Source organism: Stegodyphus dumicola, chromosome 2, assembly GCF_044657685.1.
Source record: "Stegodyphus dumicola isolate Sdum_Otavi_A_Nest chromosome 2, ASM4465768v1".
NCBI lineage: Eukaryota > Metazoa > Arthropoda > Arachnida > Araneae > Eresidae > Stegodyphus > Stegodyphus dumicola.
This window is the reverse complement of record NC_140769.1, coordinates 102,473,818-102,496,581: the sequence shown is the minus strand read 5'-3', so window position 1 is coordinate 102,496,581 and position 22,764 is coordinate 102,473,818. Positions and strand designations below refer to the sequence as shown.

Here is a 22,764-nt window from a genome sequence, read left to right as displayed (position 1 = left end):
AGCTCTTCTCCCAACAGAGCTTTGTTTTATAAATCTGCTGTCTGCTTTATAAATATTGTTACGAATTTGGTATTTAAAAAGCTAATGTTAGTTCAATTACAAATTAAATGGTTTTATTTCTCTCGCAGTGCAGCGCGTGACGAATATTAAAAGAAAGCTAAGCCGGAAAATTGAAAATACAAGAGCGCGTGCATTAAATAAATAAATACCTCTTTTTGATTTCGAGAAAGTACTGGAAAATTCTAGCGCGTGATTTTAAAATCTTATAAAAGGAGGAAAACATCTCAGTTTGTAGCAGTTGCTTAGTTTGTTGTTGCTTAGAAAACTGCTCTTGTTGATTGTAGCGAATTCGCGGATTAGCGTTCTTTAGCTGTTTTGAATTACGTTCTATTGGATATTTGAGTAGTTAAAAGATAACTACTGTGAGATATTGTAATTCTGCATGATAATTTGAGAAAATTTAAGCATTTTTGTTGTGATAATAATAAATTTTTGTTCATTTTTCATCGGACTTGTGCATTCATTTCATAACGAACCCGTACGCACGCAACAATTTTTGGTGTCAGGAGTGGGGTTTGAATGCCAATAACAAGAGCGATGGAAGAACAATTCAGGCAAATGATGACTGCATTTGCTGCTTTCCAAGAAAAGATGGAAGGAGCCGTCAACTCCGTTAAGGAAGATATAAAAGCTGTACAAGAAAAGATGGAAGCTGTCCAAACATCTTTTAAAGAAGAAATTAGAGGAAATGAAATTGGGCCAGGAATCCGTTAAGGAAGAAATGAAATTGGGCCAGGAATCCGTTAAGGAAGAAATGAAATTGGGCCAAGAATCCGTTAAGGACGAAATGAAAGCCGTTCAAGCTGGTCAAGAAGAAATGCAAAGAGAAATTACTTGCATAATAGAAAATAAATTTGAAGCTATGGAAGGCAGAATTGACGCAGTTGAAAATAAAGTTGAACATATTGAAGAAAAAGTTTCTTCCGTAAAATATCATATTGAAGAAAGAGTTTCTTCGGTGAAAGAAGAAATAGAAGAAAGAGTTTCTTCTGTAAAAGAACATATAGAAGGGACAGTTTCTGCTGTGGAGGAACGAATTGAAGGAAGAGTTTGTGCCGTCCAACACCAAATTGAACAACAAATTGATGAGAGAGTTTCTGCAGTTGCCAAAGAAATGGATACTTTAAAGAAATTCGTATCGTCGGCAGGGAGCAGGAGTGATGATTTTAAATTCTTCCAATGCCTGCTCGTCCACCTCTGAAGCTATCCACATATGATGGGAAGACCTCCTGGCAGGTGTATAAGACACAATTTTCTATCGTGGCGGATGCGAATGGATGGGATTCCCAAGCTAAGGCCTGTCATCTCGCCGCTTCTCTAAGAGCCGACGCAGCGGATATCCTTTAGACTCTTCCCGAAAATAAAAGGTTAGATTTCGAAGCTCTGTCCGGCGCCTTGGAGTTGCGCTTTGGGGAGAAGTTTTTAAAAGACTACAGCAGGCTCCAATTAAAATCTCGTCAACAGAAGCCTACCGAAACACTTTAGGAGCTCGCCGCGGATGTTGAAAGGCTGTCCCATCTCGCCTTTTCGGAATGCCCGACAGAAACAAGGGAAATCCTGTCCTTGCAATACTTTATCGACGGCATCCGAGATACTGAAATACAGAAAGCTCTACGAATGGCGGATGTAAAAGATTTAAAAAGTGCTCTAGTGTACGCCATGAAATTTGAGGCAGCCCAGCAAGCCACTCGTCGAGAGCGCTACCCAGTCAGAGCTGTGCGAGTCCACGACCCAGGGGACCAATTGATGGCTCGTTTAGATGATTTATCCAGACAAGTCGATGCTTTGATACGGAGTAGCAGTGAGAACAAAGTGGCTGTAAGATGTTGGAGATGTGGTTCTGAAGGTCACCTACGACGGCATTGCAGAACACCCCAGGGCACGAATAATGAAACGGATGAGTTGACAAGACCAGTGAATGCTTTAAGACGGAATAGTGGTGAAACAAAACCGACCCTAAAGTGCTGGAATTGCGGTGTTGAAGGCCACCTACGAAGGAACTGCAGAACTCCCCAGAGCACGGAAAATAAGGCATACGATTTAAACAGACAATTAAATGCCACGGGAAGGAAAAGGACTGACAAGAAACCAAAGTGCTGGAACTGTGGAGCTGAAGGCCACGTACGAAAGAATTGCAGAACACCCCAGGGTACGAAAATTGAGACAATTTCTGAGCAACGGCGCAGGAAACAAATTAATGACCATATCAAGGAACGGAGGTTGCCAGATAATGAAAGACCCTGTTTTAAAGCGCTTAAGATCTCTATAGTGAGTGGCAACAATAACGGACTGTCCATCAATGGGAATATCGATGGAGTTCCTTGCAATATGATCATTGACACAGGAGCTAATGTTACCATCATTAGGAAAGATTTAGCTGAACAGTTTAAAGATAAACTTATTTGGACGCCATCCTGTGTTACCCTTCAGACTGCGTCTGGTGACAAGATCGACATAACTGGGAAGTTAAACGTAAACATCACGTTTGGAAGTGCCGCCTACCATCACACGGCATATGTGGCGGATATTACAGATCCATGCATACTCGGATTGGACTTTTTAAGGAAATACAATTTTTCCTTAGATTTCAAAAACAATAAGCTGCTTTCAGCATCTGATGGCATGACTATCCATCCTCAAAAGGGATCCTCGCCTGGAAATGTCGACGCCTTGTCCGAAAGATCGAGCTCGGGAAGCTGCCGAAATCATACCAGGGTCGAAAAGAAACTCAAGACTACCAGCTATTCTCCATCCCAGAAGCTCTTCGGTCGAGACCTTCGTCTGCCTTGTGATCACCTGTTTAGTCGCCCTACGGATGCGCCTTCATCGCCTGAGGAACACATCCAAGATGCCCAGGCCTGGTTTGAGGGGATGCACCGTTCTGCACGAAAGCGAGTCAACTTGGCGACGGAGAAAATGAAGACCAGATGCGACACAAGAGCTACTAGACAGAGATCCAACAAAGGAGACAAGGTGTGGTTGTGGAACCCAATTCAACGAAAAGGACTGAGTCCTAAATTACAATCACCTTCGGATGGTCCATATACAGTGCTGAACACGAATGACGTCGTGGTTCGGATCCGTGAGTCTTCGAACTCTTACGACAGGTTAGCTTATTACTATGGCCATAGTACATAATGTAAATAATTGTAAATAGTATCAGACCATGGTCCTTTTTGTTTTTAAATGTGTATTTAATTTGTTTTGTATTTAGTATTTGATAGTATTTGATTTGTTTTGTATTTAGTATTTGATTTGTTTAAGTTAGTTATTGCATTTATTGTTCATGTTGTTTGATATTGTAATGTAATGTTTATGCCTCAGTTGCATTTATGCCACAGTTATAAGTTTAGCTTCCTGTCCAGGGATTGTACTGCCCGGGACGTGCAGTCCTTGGGAAGGGGGCAGTGTTACGAATTTGGTATTTAAAAAGCTAATGTTAGTTCAATTACAAATTATATGGTTTTATTTCTCGCGCAGTGCAGCGCGTGACGAATATTAAAAGAAAGCTAAGCCGGAAAATTGAAAATACAAGAGCGCGTGCATTAAATAAATAAATATCTCTTTTTGATTTCGAGAAAGTACTGGAAAATTCTAGCGCGTGATTTTAAAATCTTATAAAAGGAGGAAAACATCTCAGTTTGTAGCAGTTGCTTAGTTTGTTGTTGCTTAGAAAACTGCTCTTGTTGATTGTAGCGAATTCGCGGATTAGCGTTCTTTAGCTGTTTTGAATTACGTTCTATTGGACATTTGAGTAGTTAAAAGAAAACTACTGTGAGATATTGTAATACTGCGTGATAATTTGAGAAAATTTAAGCATTTTTGTTGTGATAATAATAAGTTTTTGTTCATTTTTCATCGGACTTGTGCATTCATTTCATAACGAACCCGTACGCACAAAACAATATGAAAATAATTATTTTTTAGTTTTCTCCAAAAAATAATTTTTGATTTTTTTTTTTTCAAAATTTATGTACCAGGATATATGATTTTTTATAACTAAACGTACGATTTCATTCATAAAAAGTCAAATACCCAAAACTTAATTCAATATACCGAATATATTCATGAAGCAAAAGAACATACTTAGTATTTCATGAGAATGTTCTAGAATTGTAATGAATATGCAGCTCTTTTTCATTCTCTCGTTTTAGACTAAACATTCTCCTTCGAAGAAAGCGTGTGAATGAAAGAGTTTATTTCAATCTCGGAATGCTTGCGATGGACGAAAAGAACACAACGTTAGCTGAACAGTGGTTTCAAAAAGCTGTACAGGTAAAACGGTATTTTTATTGTATTGAGGTAAGCAGAATTATCTTTATTTATGCGGCTATACTAAATTTCGGTGCTAATATTCAAGAAATCCTGTGCTGCTATCATAAAATGGATGTATCGAAAATTCCCAAATTATCAAAAGATTTTGTAGATCCATTTATTAAATTTATGTTATTATTGCGTAGGAAAGAAACTGTGCTCATTTATTCACTGAAATGCATAAAAATTATTTTATTTTGACAGCTACAAATAATTGCCTCATCTACACATACACTAGTTAGAAACGCAGTTACACATACACTAGTTAGAAACGCAGTTACACATACACTAGAAATTATGCATACCAACACCCCAAAAATTTAAACATCAAAATGATAAAATTCAAATGCATATATGTCGTAGGTTAGAAGATTTGATTACGTTATTGCAAGTAATCAAATTTAAAATTACTAGAATTAATTTAAATTATCAAAAATTTTAACTTAAATTGATTATTTAATATTACTTAATATTATTATAAACTATATTAAATCAAACATAATATTGAATAAAATGTAAATTCATTATTGCGAATTCTATTAAATTAACATATTTAAACATTTAGTTAATTTAATAAGTGCTTTCTTCCCTGTCGTACCATTTCTCAAGTGCGCTCTTTCTTCATCCTTTTCGAAATGCATTTAGAATTATTAAATGAAACCACAAATTTTTCTTTGAAGAGAACTGAAATTTTATTTAATTTCGTAACCCTAAGTACTCTTAGAGAATTTTTCGCATGATGTTAAATGCGTTGTTGCTTAGATTATCTTAGGCACGAACTTAATTAAAAGCAAAATACAAGTCGGGAATTTCTTTAGAAATAGTTGTAAAAAGTATTTACGATGCATTTATGCATGTACACTTTAATAAACGCTATAAAATGTTTTAAGAATAATTCCGAGTGTGGAATTACATTTTTAATTTTTACTCAAAGGCAAAAAGCATTTCTTGGAAATTATTTCTTTACTACTGCACTTTCATCTCATCATAAGCATCGTATAATATATTACTAATTTCTACATAAAATATTGCCTACTGTACGAAGAGTGCACAAATGTCTTTAGGCCCACCAGCGGCCCATCGGTAGAGTCTGTGAACACTGGTAGTTCCGACATGGGTTCGATTCCAAGCGAACGGGCTGGCTACAAGGCGTTTTCGTAATTTTCCCCATGTGTAACGTATATACGAGCCAGTTTCTCTTAGAAATCAATCTCTCCTCCCTTCCTAGTGTGCTTTTCCATAATCCCAATGAACCAAATAAACCGAAAAGCGTAGATTTAATTAGCATTTTAAATTTACGTAGCCTTTATTTCCGCAACCATTGATCGTGAACATATATTTCCAAATACAAAAATGTTTGGTATTTTTCTATTATCAGAATCAGATTTAGAAGTATATGTATATATGCATGAACGTATGTATGTATGTGTGCATGCATGCATGTATGTACATTCTTACATATGTGTGCGTGTCTTTGTACATTTCTAAATCCGGTCCCTATAACAGAAAAGTACAAAATGCTTTAAATGACGCAAAGAATCACGTATCCATATTTTTAAATTTTTAAAAAGGAATTTTGCATAAAATGCGAACTGCAATTTCTTACATGTTCTTTCGGTCTTTATCCTTATGTTTAAAAGAATGTTCTGTACTTCCGTATTATAGTGCCGAGCGTGAAAATTAGCCATTATCGAAACGTGACAGATGGCGGAGGTAGCGCGAAAGTTGCGACAATCGTTCCTGTTGAAACTTGTGCCGCACTTCTATTTCCAATTCTCATCATAATATATTCGTTAATCTCTGTTCGTAATCCACAGAATAGCCACTGCAGCAGATGTGCATGATCCACTTGGAAAAGATTTTCCTCGATTCCTACGTTCGGGTGAAAAGTTAAAAAGAATTATGCCTATGTTTACGAAACGTATTGGATCAGCAAATATTCAAAGTCGAATACATAAGCATACAAGCGCACGAGGTTTTTTCGGAGATCGCGTGGTCGTACTCTTTCACGAGATTCGCCGTGTTTCTCGCAAGAGATGGGTAAATTTTATAAAATATGAGGTAAAATGAGGAACTTCGAACCTATGGCTGAGGGAATGAGATGAAACATTTTCGGCAGATTGGAGGCAGGCAAATCGCAAATACATGTAGCTACACAGCTTAATGTAATGCCCAGTGTCGTCTACAGTTTGTGGAAGCAGATTCAGGACACTTGATCCGTACTGAGAAGACCAGGACAAGGTCCCCCCAAGATCCACAACGACGAATGAGGATCATTATTTTGCACTTTCTGCGCGATGACACAGGACAGCGTATAACTTCACAGCTTTCACGTATGCTGCCACGAGAATCCGAGTTTCAGGGTTTACAGCTACTCTAAGATTTCATGAGACAGTGCTGTGTTCCAGAAGATCCGCTGTTTCTGCCCCTCTTACTGTAGCACACATGAGAGCATGTTTAGCATGGTGCAAACAATATGCGCCTTGGACCTGACTTCAGTAGAGTACCGTGCTTTCGAAAGATGAGTAGAGATTCAGCTCAGACACTAATCCTTTGCATATATGCATCTAAAGAAAGCCTGGAGCACAATACCATCCCTTCCTATTCGTGGAAAAGGATCATATTGTGGTCGAGATTTAATGGTTTGAGTAGGCATTATGTTGGACAGACGCACAACCCTGCAAGTGTTTGCCGAAGGCTCTTTGAATACTATGGTGGTATATAAAAGAGATCTTAGAGCCGTATATTTGACTTTTCAGAAGCGCAATTTGCCTTGGATTTCCTGTTAATAGATGACAATGCTCTTGCATATAGGGTTCAGCTGGTCTATGATTACTTGAAAAATGAGGATATCCGCCGCATGGATTGGCCAACCAGATCTCTTAACCTTAGTATGTTTGAAACGCATTTTAGAGGGCAATTTCATTTCGCCATTCCCCTCTCAGAACCATCGCGGAGTTGAAAGCTGCCTTGCTGCAAGAGTGGGATCAACTGCCACAGGGACTTTTCAACTACCTTCTGTCTAGAATGCCATCAGTTGTGCAACTTGTCTAGCTGAGAGAAGTAACCATCCCCACATTAGACTCATTTTCATTACAAAATCACGATGTAGAATTTTGACATCTCTGCACTATGAGCTTTATTGATAATTAGGTTTAATGCAACCATCCCAGCGCAACTTTGTGATAGTATGCAGCTGGAGAAGCAGAGTTTACTTATCGGGTGCAAGCTGGTGGTTTTCGCGACATTTTTTTTCAAACATTCCCAAACTATCGATATTAATCGAAAACCGGCAAATATTATCAACATATATATTAAAAAATACTTTAGCAAATTAAAATACATATTTTAATAAATAAGGATTATATGATACAAAAAGAAATTAAAAAAAAAAAAAAAACAGTTTTCGCAAAATCGTTCTGTAATTTTGTGCTGTGACCTCTCCGTGTACACAACGGTCTATTTTCGCTTAAAAAATATCAGAGAACCACAGAAACCCGGCTGTCGCACAAGTTCAAACTTCAGCATTATGAATAAGCTATCTATGAAGCGCATCTCATTGTTCTTTCCTTTAGCGATTTTGCGATAAAAATACTGTATTCCTGTACAAGTTTCACTGAATTTTCTTCCACTGATGATAAATCCCATGACCGGATATTTAAAAATTAGTCTAAGGTAAAAAAGAAAGAAAAATAATACCACAATTTGTTTATATAAATCGTTGGAACTTGAAACAAAAACAACGCTTATGAAAATGGCGACGTTACTTGACTGAAAGATAATAACGAATGTGGTTACCTGAAAATGTTTATACGCAGATTTTCCACAGTTTGGCACATTTTAATAATTTGGCGATTTTTAAGGCGTTTGCTATACGTAAGTACCAAATCTTCTTTGTCATTATTTATTTTTTGATACATTGGATTCAATTCATTTTGCATTATGACAGCATCACATAACGTCTCTAACACATTCGTATAATCACGTTTTCATTTTATTCCCATATGAGCAGTTTTATAAAAATTTCAAAAACATTCTAAATAAATAAAGAAATATATATAAATTTGTCGTTTTAAACAAACAGCTAAAAATAAAACGAGGAAAAGGCGCAAGGTTTTGCCGAGCCTTTCAATGTATTTCCGACCGAAGTGCTAATAGTGTATTTTACGGCAGGATTGTAGATAAAAATGACACCGGATTAATAAGTGTGCCGAAATAGTGAATGCAGATTGTCGGAATTTTACTCTAACTCTGTTTCTGCAATACATTACCATATATTTTTACGATGACAACTATTCAGACAGTTGAAGAAGTGAAAAACATAGGTTATCCAAACGACATTATTTGAACAACACTTCGAATTCGTATATTTGTAACTTTCAATGAAAAAATAAAATCATTTGAAGGATATGGGTTTTTCTAATAATTGAAAAACATTAAGGCTATCTTTGATCTCTGTTATTAGAGAAAGAAAAGCTGAACGTGTTTTAGTATGCTGGCATCTATTGAAGCAGTTTTCGTAGTTTGAATTGCAAGTTCTCCGAGAGAAAGATAACCAGTTTCATTTATTTTTTTTTCCCAGATGTTCGCATCTGATTAAGAGTTCAAAGAATTGCCGATTCTGTTTTTCAAATTACTATCCTATTTTTTTCATTCAAATAAAAAACTTTTTACTTTACTCTGAAGATTAGTTTGTTCTGCTTCATTCTCAGGGTATTCCTATCAAAATTAAATTATAATCATGAGAAAAAAAATGGAAACGAAAAGAAAGTGCTTGGTTTTCTATCTGAAAAAAGCATGTTTAGCATATCGTGTAAAATTTTAAAATTTCTGTATCGTAGAATCTTACTTGATAAATTACATCCTTTTTAATTTAATTCAAAATCTTTTTAGCCCAAAAGGACATTAGCCCAGAAGAAATATTGTCGCTCTTATATTTAAAGAAACTAAACAATGAAGAGTCTAAACGGATGTATGTTTGTTTCTGGAACTGCGAAAAACCAACGGTACCTAGAGTCATCAAATTTTGAATAACATAGTCCTCCATTCGAACATCGGCACCTGGAAGCCCGAATTTGTTATTTGGAATTTGTTTTATGGTCTGTTTCATATTTTATGTTTTAACGAATGTTTTATTAACAAACTCAACAATTTAAAAACGAGCAGTGGCAACACTGTAAGGAATAAACATTTTTATCTCCAGCGGGCGAGATTGTCTATCGGAAATTCTAAAGATGTGCTGTTTTTAAATATTTTTATCCCAATGTGGCGTTAGCCCAAATGCTCTTGAAACGTGAATGTGTCTGTAAATGAAAGAAATGCCCGCTTGGGCGTAATATAAAATCTGAAAGCTTTCAAATTTTACTTCTTATTTTTTTCTTCTATTCAAAGACTTTTTTTAGTACCTTTTAAATTGATGTAAATTACGGAGCATAAAAACTCTATTTGTGGATCTTGAATTTTATCGAAGGCTTTTAATCACATTAAGAATATAGAGACATTAGGTTATTTCGAAGTAAGACACATGAAAAATGAGGAATGACCTCGCAGGAACTCTAACTTGGACCTCTCGAATCCGCGGCGAGTGTGGTACTGTTACACCACGAAAACACACAGAAAGGAGGGAGAAAATACCTTATATACTCTCCTTTTTAAAGAGCGCCTGGGGATTAGAGTACCCACTCGCCAAATCCTGATGGTGAAGCATCATCATACACCACCTTTCAGTTCCGGAGCCACTGCCGAGGCATTAGGTTAGTTTGAATCTGGAGACGTGAAACATTTGCAGTGCTCTCACCAGGACTCGAACCTGAACCTCTTGAATATGAGCCGTGTGTGTTACGTTACACTAAGGCATGCACAAAGAAGATGGAAAATGTCTTATAAGCATAATCATCCTAGTATACTATATTCTAAATTCAGGCGTTTCAATTTTATTGCCGGAACCATGTACATGTGTAGTAATATTGTTGTATTGAAAAATGTTAGAGACTAACTAACTCAACAAGCTGTCATTTCCGTTTGTCTGAATATCTTACATTCATTTTTGAAAACTATTTTGTGTCGATTTCAAATATTTCCGGAATGCTTCAAAGACACTGCAATGAGTTGAACCTGGATAAAACTGCAGTAGCGTTCAGTTTGTGTTTCTGTTATACATTGGTGAAATAAGTTAAGAGAATTTTAATATTTGATCTACGATCTCCAGAACTGCTGGACAGATTTTAATAAAATTTGGTGTGAACTTAGGTTAATATAATACAAACAAAATAAACATTCAGCACATTCTAGACACACATGTTCGTGTGTAACGCTCATGGGAGTCTGAAGGCCTGAAACAGCGGTTATTGAAGACACAAAAGAAATGGGTTAATAGGGGGTATGGGTCCCCTCTTACAGCCACACAGACCTCGCAGCGTGATGTCATACTGGAAATAAGGCAGTTTATCAGTGCCTGTGGCAATTGATCCCACTCATTCAGCAACGCTGTTTTCAGTTCCTAGATGGTTCTCGGAGGGATGTTGAAAGTTGAAATTGCCCTCCCCAGAGTATCCCAGACATGCTCTATAGGGTCTAGGTTTGAAGACCTGGCTGGCCAATCCATCCGACGAATATCCTGAAATTCGTCGACCAGAAGATCTCTATGTGGCCTCGCGTTATTGTCCTGTAAGATGAACTCGGGCCCACTGCAACCAGGAGAAGGCTAACATAGGGCTCCAAAACCTCATCCCTTTACCTCACATCAGTTACAACGTCTCTGTCAAAGACGTGGACAGGTGTGTGTCCATCCAACATGATGCCTGCCCATATCATTACACCGCCATTTTAATTATTGACTTCGCGGACGCTGGAGGGTACGTCCCTGTCTCTCTCCATATGAAAGTACGGCGAAAATCGGTGTTTAGGCTAAAACGGGACTCTTCTGTGAACAGAACGGTTGCCCATTGCACCGTACTTCAATCACTATGCAGCGTGCACTATGCAGCCTGGCAAACAATCTTCTCTCATTTAGTCTTTTGGAAACTGTCACTCTTGTTACATGGGTTCCTGTGGCTGCATACAGGACCCGAGGGAGCTGAGAAGCTGTAGCTCCTAAAATACTCCTCGCTAAAATGGAAAAGTAGCGATCTTCTCTGGTCGTCATGGCTCTTGAACGACCTTGCCCAGGCTTTCTCTTGAGGGATCCAGTATCCTGGAAGTGTTTCCATAGGTTACACACGACGCAGGGCGTTAAATTAAACTCTCTGCATATCTGGACTTGCGATTGGCCTGCCTCTGGCCTCCCCACAATTCACCACCTCATTCCATTATCGAAACGTTGGTGGTACTCATTTTTACTGTTCCCGATGTGAAATTAACCTAATGCTGCAAGGTAACACCTAGAAATTCTCCGAGGTATGCTAGCGAACGCAATTCGTCTTACCCCTGCACGCGCTTATAATGTCTGTTTTTCTGCTGGCTTCGCCTACACACACCTGTACGCTTACGTATTTGCCGTACAAGATTTGCATTTTTATCTAGAAGTAGGGTTTTTTCCTTCAGTTCAGTTCTCTTCATGCAATTAGATAAAATATGCAAATTCTCTTAATTTATTTCACCAGTGTAGTACATTCGTTTAGTCGATCTACCAATTGAATCATTATAAATACGATTAACCTCACATTTTCTAATGATAGACACACCGTAGACTGGCTTCATAAGCAAAAGTAAAATATGCTCCAATTCTCTGCCATATAGCATGAAAGCCGAATCAGATATGCTCAAAGTGAAAATATCCTGAGAACAATATTTTTTTTTTATTTCAGTTATGTTCGCTGCCTTTAACAGACGCATATATGAGATTTATTTACTACATATATGGAAACTAAAACACTTTTTTTTTTAGTTTTCTAAGTTAAAAATTTTCTTCTCTGCTTAGATAAGAGAAGACTTCAGAAGTGCTCTTTTTAATTTGGCTTTGCTGTTATCCGAAGCTGGTCGACCAATGGAAGCAATACCTTTTTTAAACAGACTTCTTAAGGTCAGTAAAATATTAATCCGGTTACCTTAAATCTGTACTTAAAAGTTTTAAATTTAAAGTACTCTTCTGAGTAACTCACCGTATCATTCTTAACTTTACATGTGCACTTGAAAGCTAGAGCTTAGATCTGAGAAAGTTAATTTTATCAAAGTGTTATCTAAAGTACTCTACTATAAAATATGCTTTTTAAGACTAATATTTTGATCTTTTAATAGTAGTTTTATCATAGTAATGAAGTTCTGATTTCATGTTATTTATTAGCATCTATATAATAAGCCTAAATATTTCGTTTTGTGTTTTACAATTATAGCATCATCCTGATCACATTAAGGGCTTAATTCTTCTCGGTGATATCTACATCAACAGCGTTAGAGACCTGGATACTGCTCAAGAAGTATGTGCTAAATCATAGGCATGATCAGTAATAAGAATTTCTTTTGATTGCTGTTATCCAACGTATATCTGACTTTCCGAAAAATTGAATACAGTTGCTATTTTGAATACTTTTATTCTCGTGAATGTTATAGTTATTGTAAAAAAATAATCATGAAAGATACTTATTGTTGCGTCCTCTTATCTAGCACATTAAAATTTTTAAGAAATTTTGCTTGATTGTGTATACACTATATCCATATAAATTGACTAATTATTGTGGTTCTGACATGAAGTGTAATTTCATAATAACTACTTCTGACATGAAGTTAGAGATTTATAGTTAAATTTGAAATTATATGAAAATTTAGACTGACTAATTTTTCCCTTTCGTTGTCTTAATTAAAATTAGGATAACTATGCATACAATACAGCAGTTGTCTCAAACTGGCGGCCCTCAAAACAGTTTTGGGAGGCCTGCGAAGCCATTTCAATTATGAATTTGTTACAAATACAACCTTACAGATATTTCAAGATTTTAGTTATTTTCAATCCGAGTTTACATTATTTCCACTGCCATTAAAATATCTAACATGATTAACGTATCAGGAAATCTATAAATGAAGCTAACCAAGTTACAGTCTGACATAAATCTTTTCAAAATTTGGAGATAGAGGTATTATTCGTACTTGTCAAAAAAGAAGTAAACTCAGAATTCTATATGTATCACGTATGTTATAAGGACCGGATCCAGAAGTGTATGTATGTATGCATATATGTATGGATGGCTGTGTTCAGGTATGCATGTATATATGTGAGCATGAACGTATGCATGTGTTTACATATACACGTATATGCACATACATGCATACACACGCGTGCACATTCATATATTTCTGAATCCGGTCCCGATAACAGAAGAGTAACTGCACTCATATGTGAACAGCTTTTTCTTACAGTTGAAAAAATAAGAAAAAATTCGATTGACTGATGAGCATCTGCAATCCGCGATGAAGATACATTTAGTAATTTTTCTCCTAGGCTACAAATTTTATCAAAATCTAAACGCCGTCAAATGTCAAGCTGTAGTAAGAAATAAAAGAAATTTATAAGTATTTTACATAGACACGTATGTATTTTTATTTATGCGTCAAAGCAAAAACTAACAAACAAGAGAAAGAAATTTCAGTAAGTTGTCATTATTTATTCTCAAGTTTTGTCGTACTTAGAAATTTTTCTCTGAAAACTTATGACAGTGTTGGTAATTTCATTCAGTTTAAATTAAAGTAAGTTATTTTATGATTAATTAAATATGTTAGGACAATTTTAAATAAATGCGAGTCGATGTGACGATGTTTGATGGAGCACATGCTCCATACAATGTCACTAACGCCATTTCGTTGCTGCAATTCTTCAATAATGTAATTCCGTCACATTGCTGTACACCGTGCACTTGTGATGGCGCAGGTTTTCATAACTGTGGAAGTGACCTCTTCGATGAGGTTGTTGTCGTTTATGCTCACTTGTCTGGCGCATTATCAGCCCAAGCCCACGAAGTTCCTAGTGGCTATCGTTAGCAACAACCTTGAGCACCGAACAGGTATCAGTGCGATTTGGCTCAGTTCCGCCCCAAATTTGAGGGAGAGCACGCCGGGGAAACGGATCCGCAGATCTCCCAACGCTCTAACCTTCCGCCAAACCACGCGAGAGGCTTTCGGATCGCCGCATATTTAGAGTGCCGCCATGCCGCACTGTCACTATACATTTACAAACATCCATACCTTCTCCGGGATTCGAACACGGGCCCTTTGGTACGGCAGTCAGCGACGCTAACCACTATACCGGTTGCGCGGTTTGATGAAGTACGGACCGAGAATGACTATGCTAGCGATGCCTCACCACACATTCACTTTATCTTCGTGTAAAGGCGCTGATGTCACATCCTGAAAATTTTTGTCAGCCTAGTGAATGCAGTTCTTAGAGTTTACATCACCAGTTAACTAGAAAAACGCCCCATTCATCCACATTATCGACAGTGGCCACCTGTTATCTTCGTCATAGCTGATGAATAAAATATTCGCAAAGTCGACACGCTGTTGCTCGTTTCCAGGTTGCAAGATCTGGACGCGCTAGAATCTATAAGGAAACTACAGAACAGAGTGCAGAAGCTTGAGGACTGTGGCTTTCGGTACATTCAAACTGCTGGCAACACTTATTACAGTATGCATTTGACCTGCAGTAATCGTATTATGCATTTCCACAGCAACTTTAGCACATGGTCGTCCGGATTGCGTTCTATCACAATAGCATCCAGTTTCTTCAATTTTTTGTTACCAAATCACGTACATTTTTTACGGAACATAGGCTCCGTTTAATCATGATTTCGCAGATAAACTGCTTCGGAAGCATTTTTCTCGTTCAGGTAAAATACCTTTATAAATTCATCTCGTTGTTTCCCTGGAAGTGTCATTTTGCTAACACCTGATGGAAGAAACACTCTTCTCACACTGCTTATCAAAGGTTTTCGAGAAGCAGTGCCTTGCACATGGTGTTCTGTGAATGATGCTTGTACTATCTATTTTGTAAATTATGAGCAGTGTGTGGTTGGTCCTTTATAATCCTCTTGTTTACAAATGTTTTACTCCGGCAGTTTTCTTCATACATGTATCGTTCCAATGTCATTTATGGTTTTGCAATGCGCCTATCATTTTGCGCAAGAAAAAAGCGTATGTTGCCATTAAAAAATCTTCAATATTTTTACTGTCACCGTAACCGTGAAAACTCTATTGCTTTTAATCATCACAATCTTGAGCGCATACCTTCAAGTAACAATAGCTGAAATTTTACTTCGAGTGTTTGAGCGGATAGGTCGCTAGGAGTTCATAAATCGGGGTTTTTACTGGACACCCGATATAATTAAAAAAAAAGCAAAGTTGGACTGTATAAGTAATAGAATGCATTTCAGAAAGGGTGATTCAGAACTAATTGCACAATTTTTAAGGGTTTTATTGAACACGCTGACACAAACACTTTTCATCATAGAATGCATGGTCTCAAGTAAGCAGTTAAGCACCTCGAGCCTCGTCCGTTAAGCATTTCATCCCCCCCCCGAGTCCACCAGCGGCCGAGCGGTAAAGTATCTCAAAACTGTTAGCTCGATCTGAGGTTCGAATCCCGGCGAATGGCTGTATGGGCGTTTTCATTATAAGGCTGTATGGTTTTCCGAAGTGTAACGTGTATACGAGCCAATTTTCCTTAGAACGTCCTGTTCGAAGGTATCCCTCCCTTTACGCAGGTGACCTTCGTGTGCTTTGTCGTAGTCAAGTAAACCAAACCAAACCATTTCCTTGCTCATGCTCTCTTTTCAAGAGCAAAATTCAAATTATAATGCTCATCTTTCCGTCATTTGTATGCCCATTCATTGCAGATCGCTGATTAAGGTGCTTACTTCTTGAACATGATAAACGCGACATGTCCATCTCACTGAAAATAAGGTTATTTGAAAACATGTTTTAATATATGCAGCTGAGAGTCTTTCTGAGGGTTTGGTTGAACAGGCTGAAGAAGAAGGATTATTTTTACACCACTTTTACGTAACCAGCTAAACCTAACCTGTAGCTTCTGACTGCTGAATAAACAATCATGCATTTTAGGATGAAAAATGTTTACTTTAATGTGTCTAATAAAAAAAATTAAAATTCAGTTGCTAAGATTGGAAATAACTAACGACTCTGGGTGTTATTCCAGGCTTCAGTGAAAAAAATAACAAGTATCTACACACTTAACACACAAAAAAGGATAGTTCTATATCTCACGCTCTACTGAGAAATTTAATTTATGCTTTTCATGTCTCGATAGCGCAACTTAAGATATCTACTAAATTTATATGTAGGTAGTTTGACAGAAAATAGGACTGTTCTGAAACCGCATGATGAATGTTTCCCATATTTCGATTCTACTACTTAAATTATGCCTAAATATTAAATTTTGTAAAATTAAGTGATACATTTAAAAATTTATATTCCCGCACTTAGCTCAGTTTGAGCCGAGAATAATTTAGTTGAAGAAATTCTTAATTCATGGTAACATATTTTGCTTTCCAATTTCATTGTGCACGAGCGGAGAAAACGGCGCATCGTTCATTCTTTCAAGTAACTTTAACAAAGTGCGTAAATCACATTTGGTGTTTATTTTACTGATGAATATGCCAAATTTCAAAACGCGCCAGTATAAGAATTTATGTATATGTGGGGAAATTTGGAATAAAAAACTAAAGTTTTTTGCAGGTGTACTTAGAGATACATCTGCTTTAAGATGATAATTTTATAGGTTATAATAAAAAAAAAAACATTTTTCGAGAAATTTATAAAATTTCTGAAAAATACAAATTTTAAAACAAGTGAGAAAATATCTACGAATTTTATTTGGATAGAATATAAATTTTGAACTGTGAAAAAAGAAATAGAGTAAGTTTAATAAGAAAGAGATATTAATATATATATATATACACCAAATTATATATATATATATATATATATATATACCAAATTCGTTTTACACTGAAGAACTGTAATTTTGAAAGTTAATTTTTTAAAAACAATTCATGCGATTTTTGCAAAGCCTGGAGCTTTGGTATAATTTGAGTCTTACAATCGAAATATGAAAAAATAGGTATGCCATTTCAAAAAAATCGTATTTTATGTAGAAACACCTATGTTAGAGAATACCTATATTAGAGTTATAAATCTCTGTCCTAAATTGCGCTTTCGAGACATGAAAAATGCAAGTTAAATTACGCCAATAGGCCCAGTGCAGAATGAGAGATATGGAAATGTCAAATGTTTTTTGTGCAGAGTGTACATAAAGACATCGACCTCTCGGTGTTTTCATTCAAATCAGTGTCAGAGACACACTACAGTTATTTCAAATCTATAGATTTTCTGAATCTCTAGCACGGTAATGATCACACGAATATTGAAGAGGCCTTTTTATGATAGTGAGTTTCTTAAGCGTTTTAGCAAGATTTAACTTGTTAAATATGTCAACTAATTATATCTTTTATATTTTCTATTTCGCAGTGCTACATGAGTATCCTACGTCAAGAACCTGGGAATGTACAAGCATTGCACAATCTTTGCGTTGTTCATGTTGAAAGAGGGCATTTAAAGGAAGCTGAAGAATGTTTAGAAAAGGCCTCAGCTATGGCACCGCAAGAAAAGTATGTCCGAGATCACTTAGAAATCGTCCGTGCAAGACGAAAACTTGGTCCTCCCACAGTTACTGACAGGACGGTTAATAACAATAAACTCCATCCAATTAGGTAGCTCTAACCTTCAAAATCCATTTCAGCTATCTATTTGATTGGCGAATATCAAGTTGAATCTATAAACAGTATGCACGTATGGTGAACATGTTGATGCTTAAACCCTATACTGCACTTTTCGGTGTAAGATCACTTAAACTGACAAGAAATATAAATTTCTAATTTGCGTATGGATAGAGAGATGTGTGGTTATCTCAAGCAACATTGAGCGTAATGTTTCACCAAATGTAAGTTTTGATGAACTTCAATGGACTGCTCAACATATAAAAGTTTAGAATGCAAATAAAATGTTTTTAAATATATATTTCTATAGAAGATATTCATTATCGTTATTACATTAACTAAGGAAGCATTTCTTTACGTAACCAAAGTAAGTACGTTTAGTAACAAAGTAGTTACTTTAGTAACAAAGTATTATTATTACAGATACAAAGTGGGACACGATAACTAAAAGCTGATTTTAAATTCAATAATGAAATTCGGGAAAACATTTGCTGTTATAATACTTACACAAGTAATACTTTGAAGCAAATGAAAGTGAGTATTTCTGATCCGATTACTTGCCTTATACGTAATACAGAAACGGTCATTCTAGCGAACTATGGTTAGAAACACCTAGTCGTAGCTTTTGTAAGGTGATTTCATTTATAGTTCTTTCATTTTCATCGATTTTGATTCTTTCGCTTGGTAGTTAAAGAATCAGTTAAGCATACTTATTTAATATCAAACAGTTTGTACAAAATAACGGAAGAAATTGCTTTAAAAGTCAGCGGGAATACAATATTTTGCCACAAAATTGCTAAAGAAAACAATGATGAGAAGCATTTGGTAGGTAGCAGGAACACAATACCCAGCTTCTGATATTCTCGATGTTTATTAAAGTCCGCCAGCGGCCGAGCGGTTAAGTCCCTGAACACTGGTAGCTCGGCCGAGGTTCGAATCTTGCAAATGGGCTGGCTGCATGGGCGTTTTCGTGTTTTCCCCCATGTGTAACGCGTTAATACAAGCCAGTTTCCCTTAGAAAGTCCTCCACCGAAGGTATCTCTGCTTTCCGTGTAGTGCCTTAGGGCGGAACACATAAATAATAAAAATATTAAAATGGAAACAGATAGCTATATACAAAGGTAGAACAGCGAAAAAAAAGGTTTTCAGAAGGACTTATGAGTGTATGAAACATATGAGTGTTTTCCTTTTAATGTATCCTTTAACACTGATTAAATAATTAAATTTTGCATTGCTAGATAGCCAGTGCGAAATGGCAAGTTTATGTAATTTTCTGATGTTTTTCTAAGCGAAAACAGATCGCTGTGTATATGACGACAAGAACAGTGCGATAAAATTAAAAAACTTTGAAATGTGTTTTATTTTTAATGTGTTATATAATCCTTATTTAATAATTAAAATTTGTATTTATTTTTTTTTATTGACATGTTGGCAATGTTTGCCTACTTACTTAAAGAACTAATTTAGGAAAGTAATTTGACTAATTTAGGAATATTTTTTTTAAATCTCAGAAGTCGCCAACTTGCAGCCGATAAGTAATGTTTACTTTTTCATTTGTGAAAGACTTCTTAAGGTTAAGGCAGACAACTATGAATTACAAGTTTAAAACCTAACTATCTAGATCATCTAACTCACGGCTACTAATGTGAGTAGCATCAAAAATAAACTTAAGAACTCGCAGCTCAGAGAAAACACAAGACCAGTTTAATTGCTAATAACCAAATAAGTTTAATTGCTAATAACCAAATAAGTTTAATTGCTAATAACCAAATACGTTTAATTTCTAATAACCAAATAAGTTTAATTGCTAATAATCAAAATACACAGTTTACAATATTCACAGTTTGATTCCTAATAATCAAAATAATATTAATTAAATAATTATAATGAAGATAAAAATTATAATTTGCTTTCAGAAGAACATAAGGACATTATAATTTTCCTTAGTTTATTGGAATTCTTATGTCCCTATTATTTGAACTAAGATAATAGTTGAATGGTAACTTTCCTATGCTTGACACATTTTTCAGATCCTCAAAAGCCCTTCTTTGTATTATTTATCGCTAGCGATAATTCGTACGACACTACTTACATAACAAGGCGATTAATGAGACGCATTGAATCTGTTAGTGTTTTATATTTTCACATTAGAAATGCATAATTCATGATTTATTTTTTTTCAAGTTTATTAAAATATTAACTTTTTCTCTTCATAAATAATTTTGACCAAAAAAAAAAAAAAAAGGAAGAAAGAAGAATATTTAGTTGACATATAACTTCCTTAAAAACGTTTTAACTGTATTCAGCACTTATTCTAATAATAACTGTTTAAGATATTAAGTACATACTTTGACTTGAAGTGGGAGAAAAAGGACACCATTTTTAATTTCTTTAGGCTGAAAAGGAAGCATACATATATGAAGACATAAATCATATGCTGTCAAGTTCACATGTCAATATGTATTCATAGGTGTAGCTACAGCATTCTTGTCTGTGATTAGGAAATGAGGTTAATGGTATCAGCTTCTTTAATTCCTAATTACCGCTGTGAGTTCTAAATGCGAATAACCGTTAAAGGCTTAAGCTTTCAAGGGGATCTGTCTGTTCATTTCTAAGCTCATCATCTAAGCACACCAGCCATTACATTGAATTGAGTACGCCTTTCTAAATGACCTACTTTGTGTAGAATGGATAGCGATACCTTTTCATCTTGCGTTCTAATCTGTATTTATGAGCTGTTATAATGACTTTACATCGTTCTATCGTCTCTAGAGGATTTCTATGCATTCATTTCGCATGACACTCTTATTATTTGAAAACTTTGTAACTTTGCTTTAGAAAACAGATTTGATTGTGTGCTTTAGTGCAAAGAATGTAACTTTGAAACTTAAGAAACAAAAGTAATAAAATATAAAAAAGTATATCTCTAATTTAGCCATACAGGAAAGTTGGAAGTTTTTTTTTTTTTTTTTTTTTTTTTTTTTTTCAAATTTATATGATTTATAAAATTAATGTTAAAGGCCTCAGAGTTATCTGATTCTTTTTCGGATCACTTTTCATAGATCCTTTATAAGGTATTTTCTCTCTTTTCATCATGCCTTCGTGGTGTGATTGGAAGCATACTCCACGCGTATTCGACAGGTCCAGGTTTTGAGTCCCGGCGAAGGCGTTGTACATTTTTACCTCTTCTGCTTCAAAAACACGTAATTATTTGACAAGTGGTACCCCAACTGAAAGGTGGTGGACGATAATTCGTCACCACCAAGATTTAGCAATTCGACCCCCCCCCAATTCCCAGTCGAACCTTAAAACAAAGAGTATCTATTTTTCCCTCCTTTCCGCATGCCTTCTTAGTGTAACCAGAAGCACACTCGACGTGTATTCGGAAGGACCAGAGTTCGAATCCCGGCGAGAGCACTGCACATTTTTCCGGTCTCCAGCATAAAATATCTTAATGACTTTACAGTGGCTCCCGAACTAAAAAACGATGGACAATAATTCGTTCCCCTGGGATTTGGCCATTGAGTTCCCTCATCCTTTTTCGCCCTTTAAAAGAGGGGAATATATAAGGCACATTCTCTTTCTTTTCCGTATGCCTTCGTGGTGTAACGGTAGCACACTCGGCACGTATTTGAGAGAGCCTGGTTCGAGTCCCGGGGAAGGCATTGCACATGATTCACGTCTCCTGCTTCAAGATAACCTACTGATTCTATAGCTTAAGTGTCTTCTTGAGTTATTTAATTGCAGACTTTAATTTTATTATAAATATCTTTAAATACTTGTAGATATATTAGGAATATTTTTAAGAGCAGAAGACTTGAAAAATGAGCAATGTCCTCGCCGGGAATCGAACCACGGATCTCTCGAATACGCGCCGAGCGTGCTGACCACTACACTAGGAAGGCGGGAGAAATGCCTTATATACTGTTATGAACTTATAGTTACAGTAGGTGAATTGAAGTTCTTCGGCATTGCTTTAAGAGTTTTTATTATATTTCAATTATATTTAAAATTACTTAAATTATTTTGATTAATAGTATTTTATTAATTATTCTTTAATTAATATTCGTTTAATTTGGGTTTTAGCTACGAAATTTTGCACATATCTTATAATATCAGTCGATCGAATATGTATCTGAAATATACAGTTTATTTTAAATTAAAAAATAATTTACATAAAATTAAAGTGCTGCTTGCGGTCTAGTTTTAAATATTTTCCTTTAACTTTTGCCCAATAAATTACTTATGAAATCTTGAAAGAAATATGTGTTTATACTTTTTTGAATCCGACTGATAGTTCATCTTAAAAAAATTATTTAGTTGTTTCAAAGCAATGTATAAACTCACTTTTCATCAATATTTCGCCTAAGTTAATTACTAGACTAAAATTCTTAACAAATTTATGAACAAAAATGCATGCACACATTTGTTGATATCTGGTATACTTTAAGCCGAAAACAAGACCATTTTTAAAGATAAATGAAGTGGAGGAAATTATGTGTTTGTCTACACTTTTTCTGGAGAACAGGGAGCTTGGCTCATCTTTAAAAATTCTAAATGCTCCAAAAAAGTCGATATGTTTTAACATTGCTTTTTATACAAACTACAGTTAAATACGTTGAACAATAATAATAAATTCAAACTTTTAGTCGCTTTTACTCATTTAAAAGTC

At 35.7% G+C, this 22,764-nt stretch overlaps 1 protein-coding gene across 1 annotated transcript in view; it reads left to right on the top strand.

Annotated features, from left to right (window-relative positions):
- Positions 1–18,410, top strand: part of LOC118194407 (protein O-mannosyl-transferase Tmtc3-like) — a 384,082-nt gene extending 365,672 nt beyond the window's left edge. The window contains exons 18-21 of the mRNA XM_085810972.1: positions 4,215–4,335; positions 12,293–12,394; positions 12,705–12,788; positions 17,845–18,410. Coding sequence (XP_085667098.1) covers positions 4,215–4,335; positions 12,293–12,394; positions 12,705–12,788; positions 17,845–18,090 — 553 coding nt within the window. The 3' untranslated portion in view covers positions 18,091–18,410. The remainder of the gene's footprint in view (positions 1–4,214; positions 4,336–12,292; positions 12,395–12,704; positions 12,789–17,844) is intronic.
- The last annotated feature ends 4,354 nt before the right edge of the window (positions 18,411–22,764 follow it).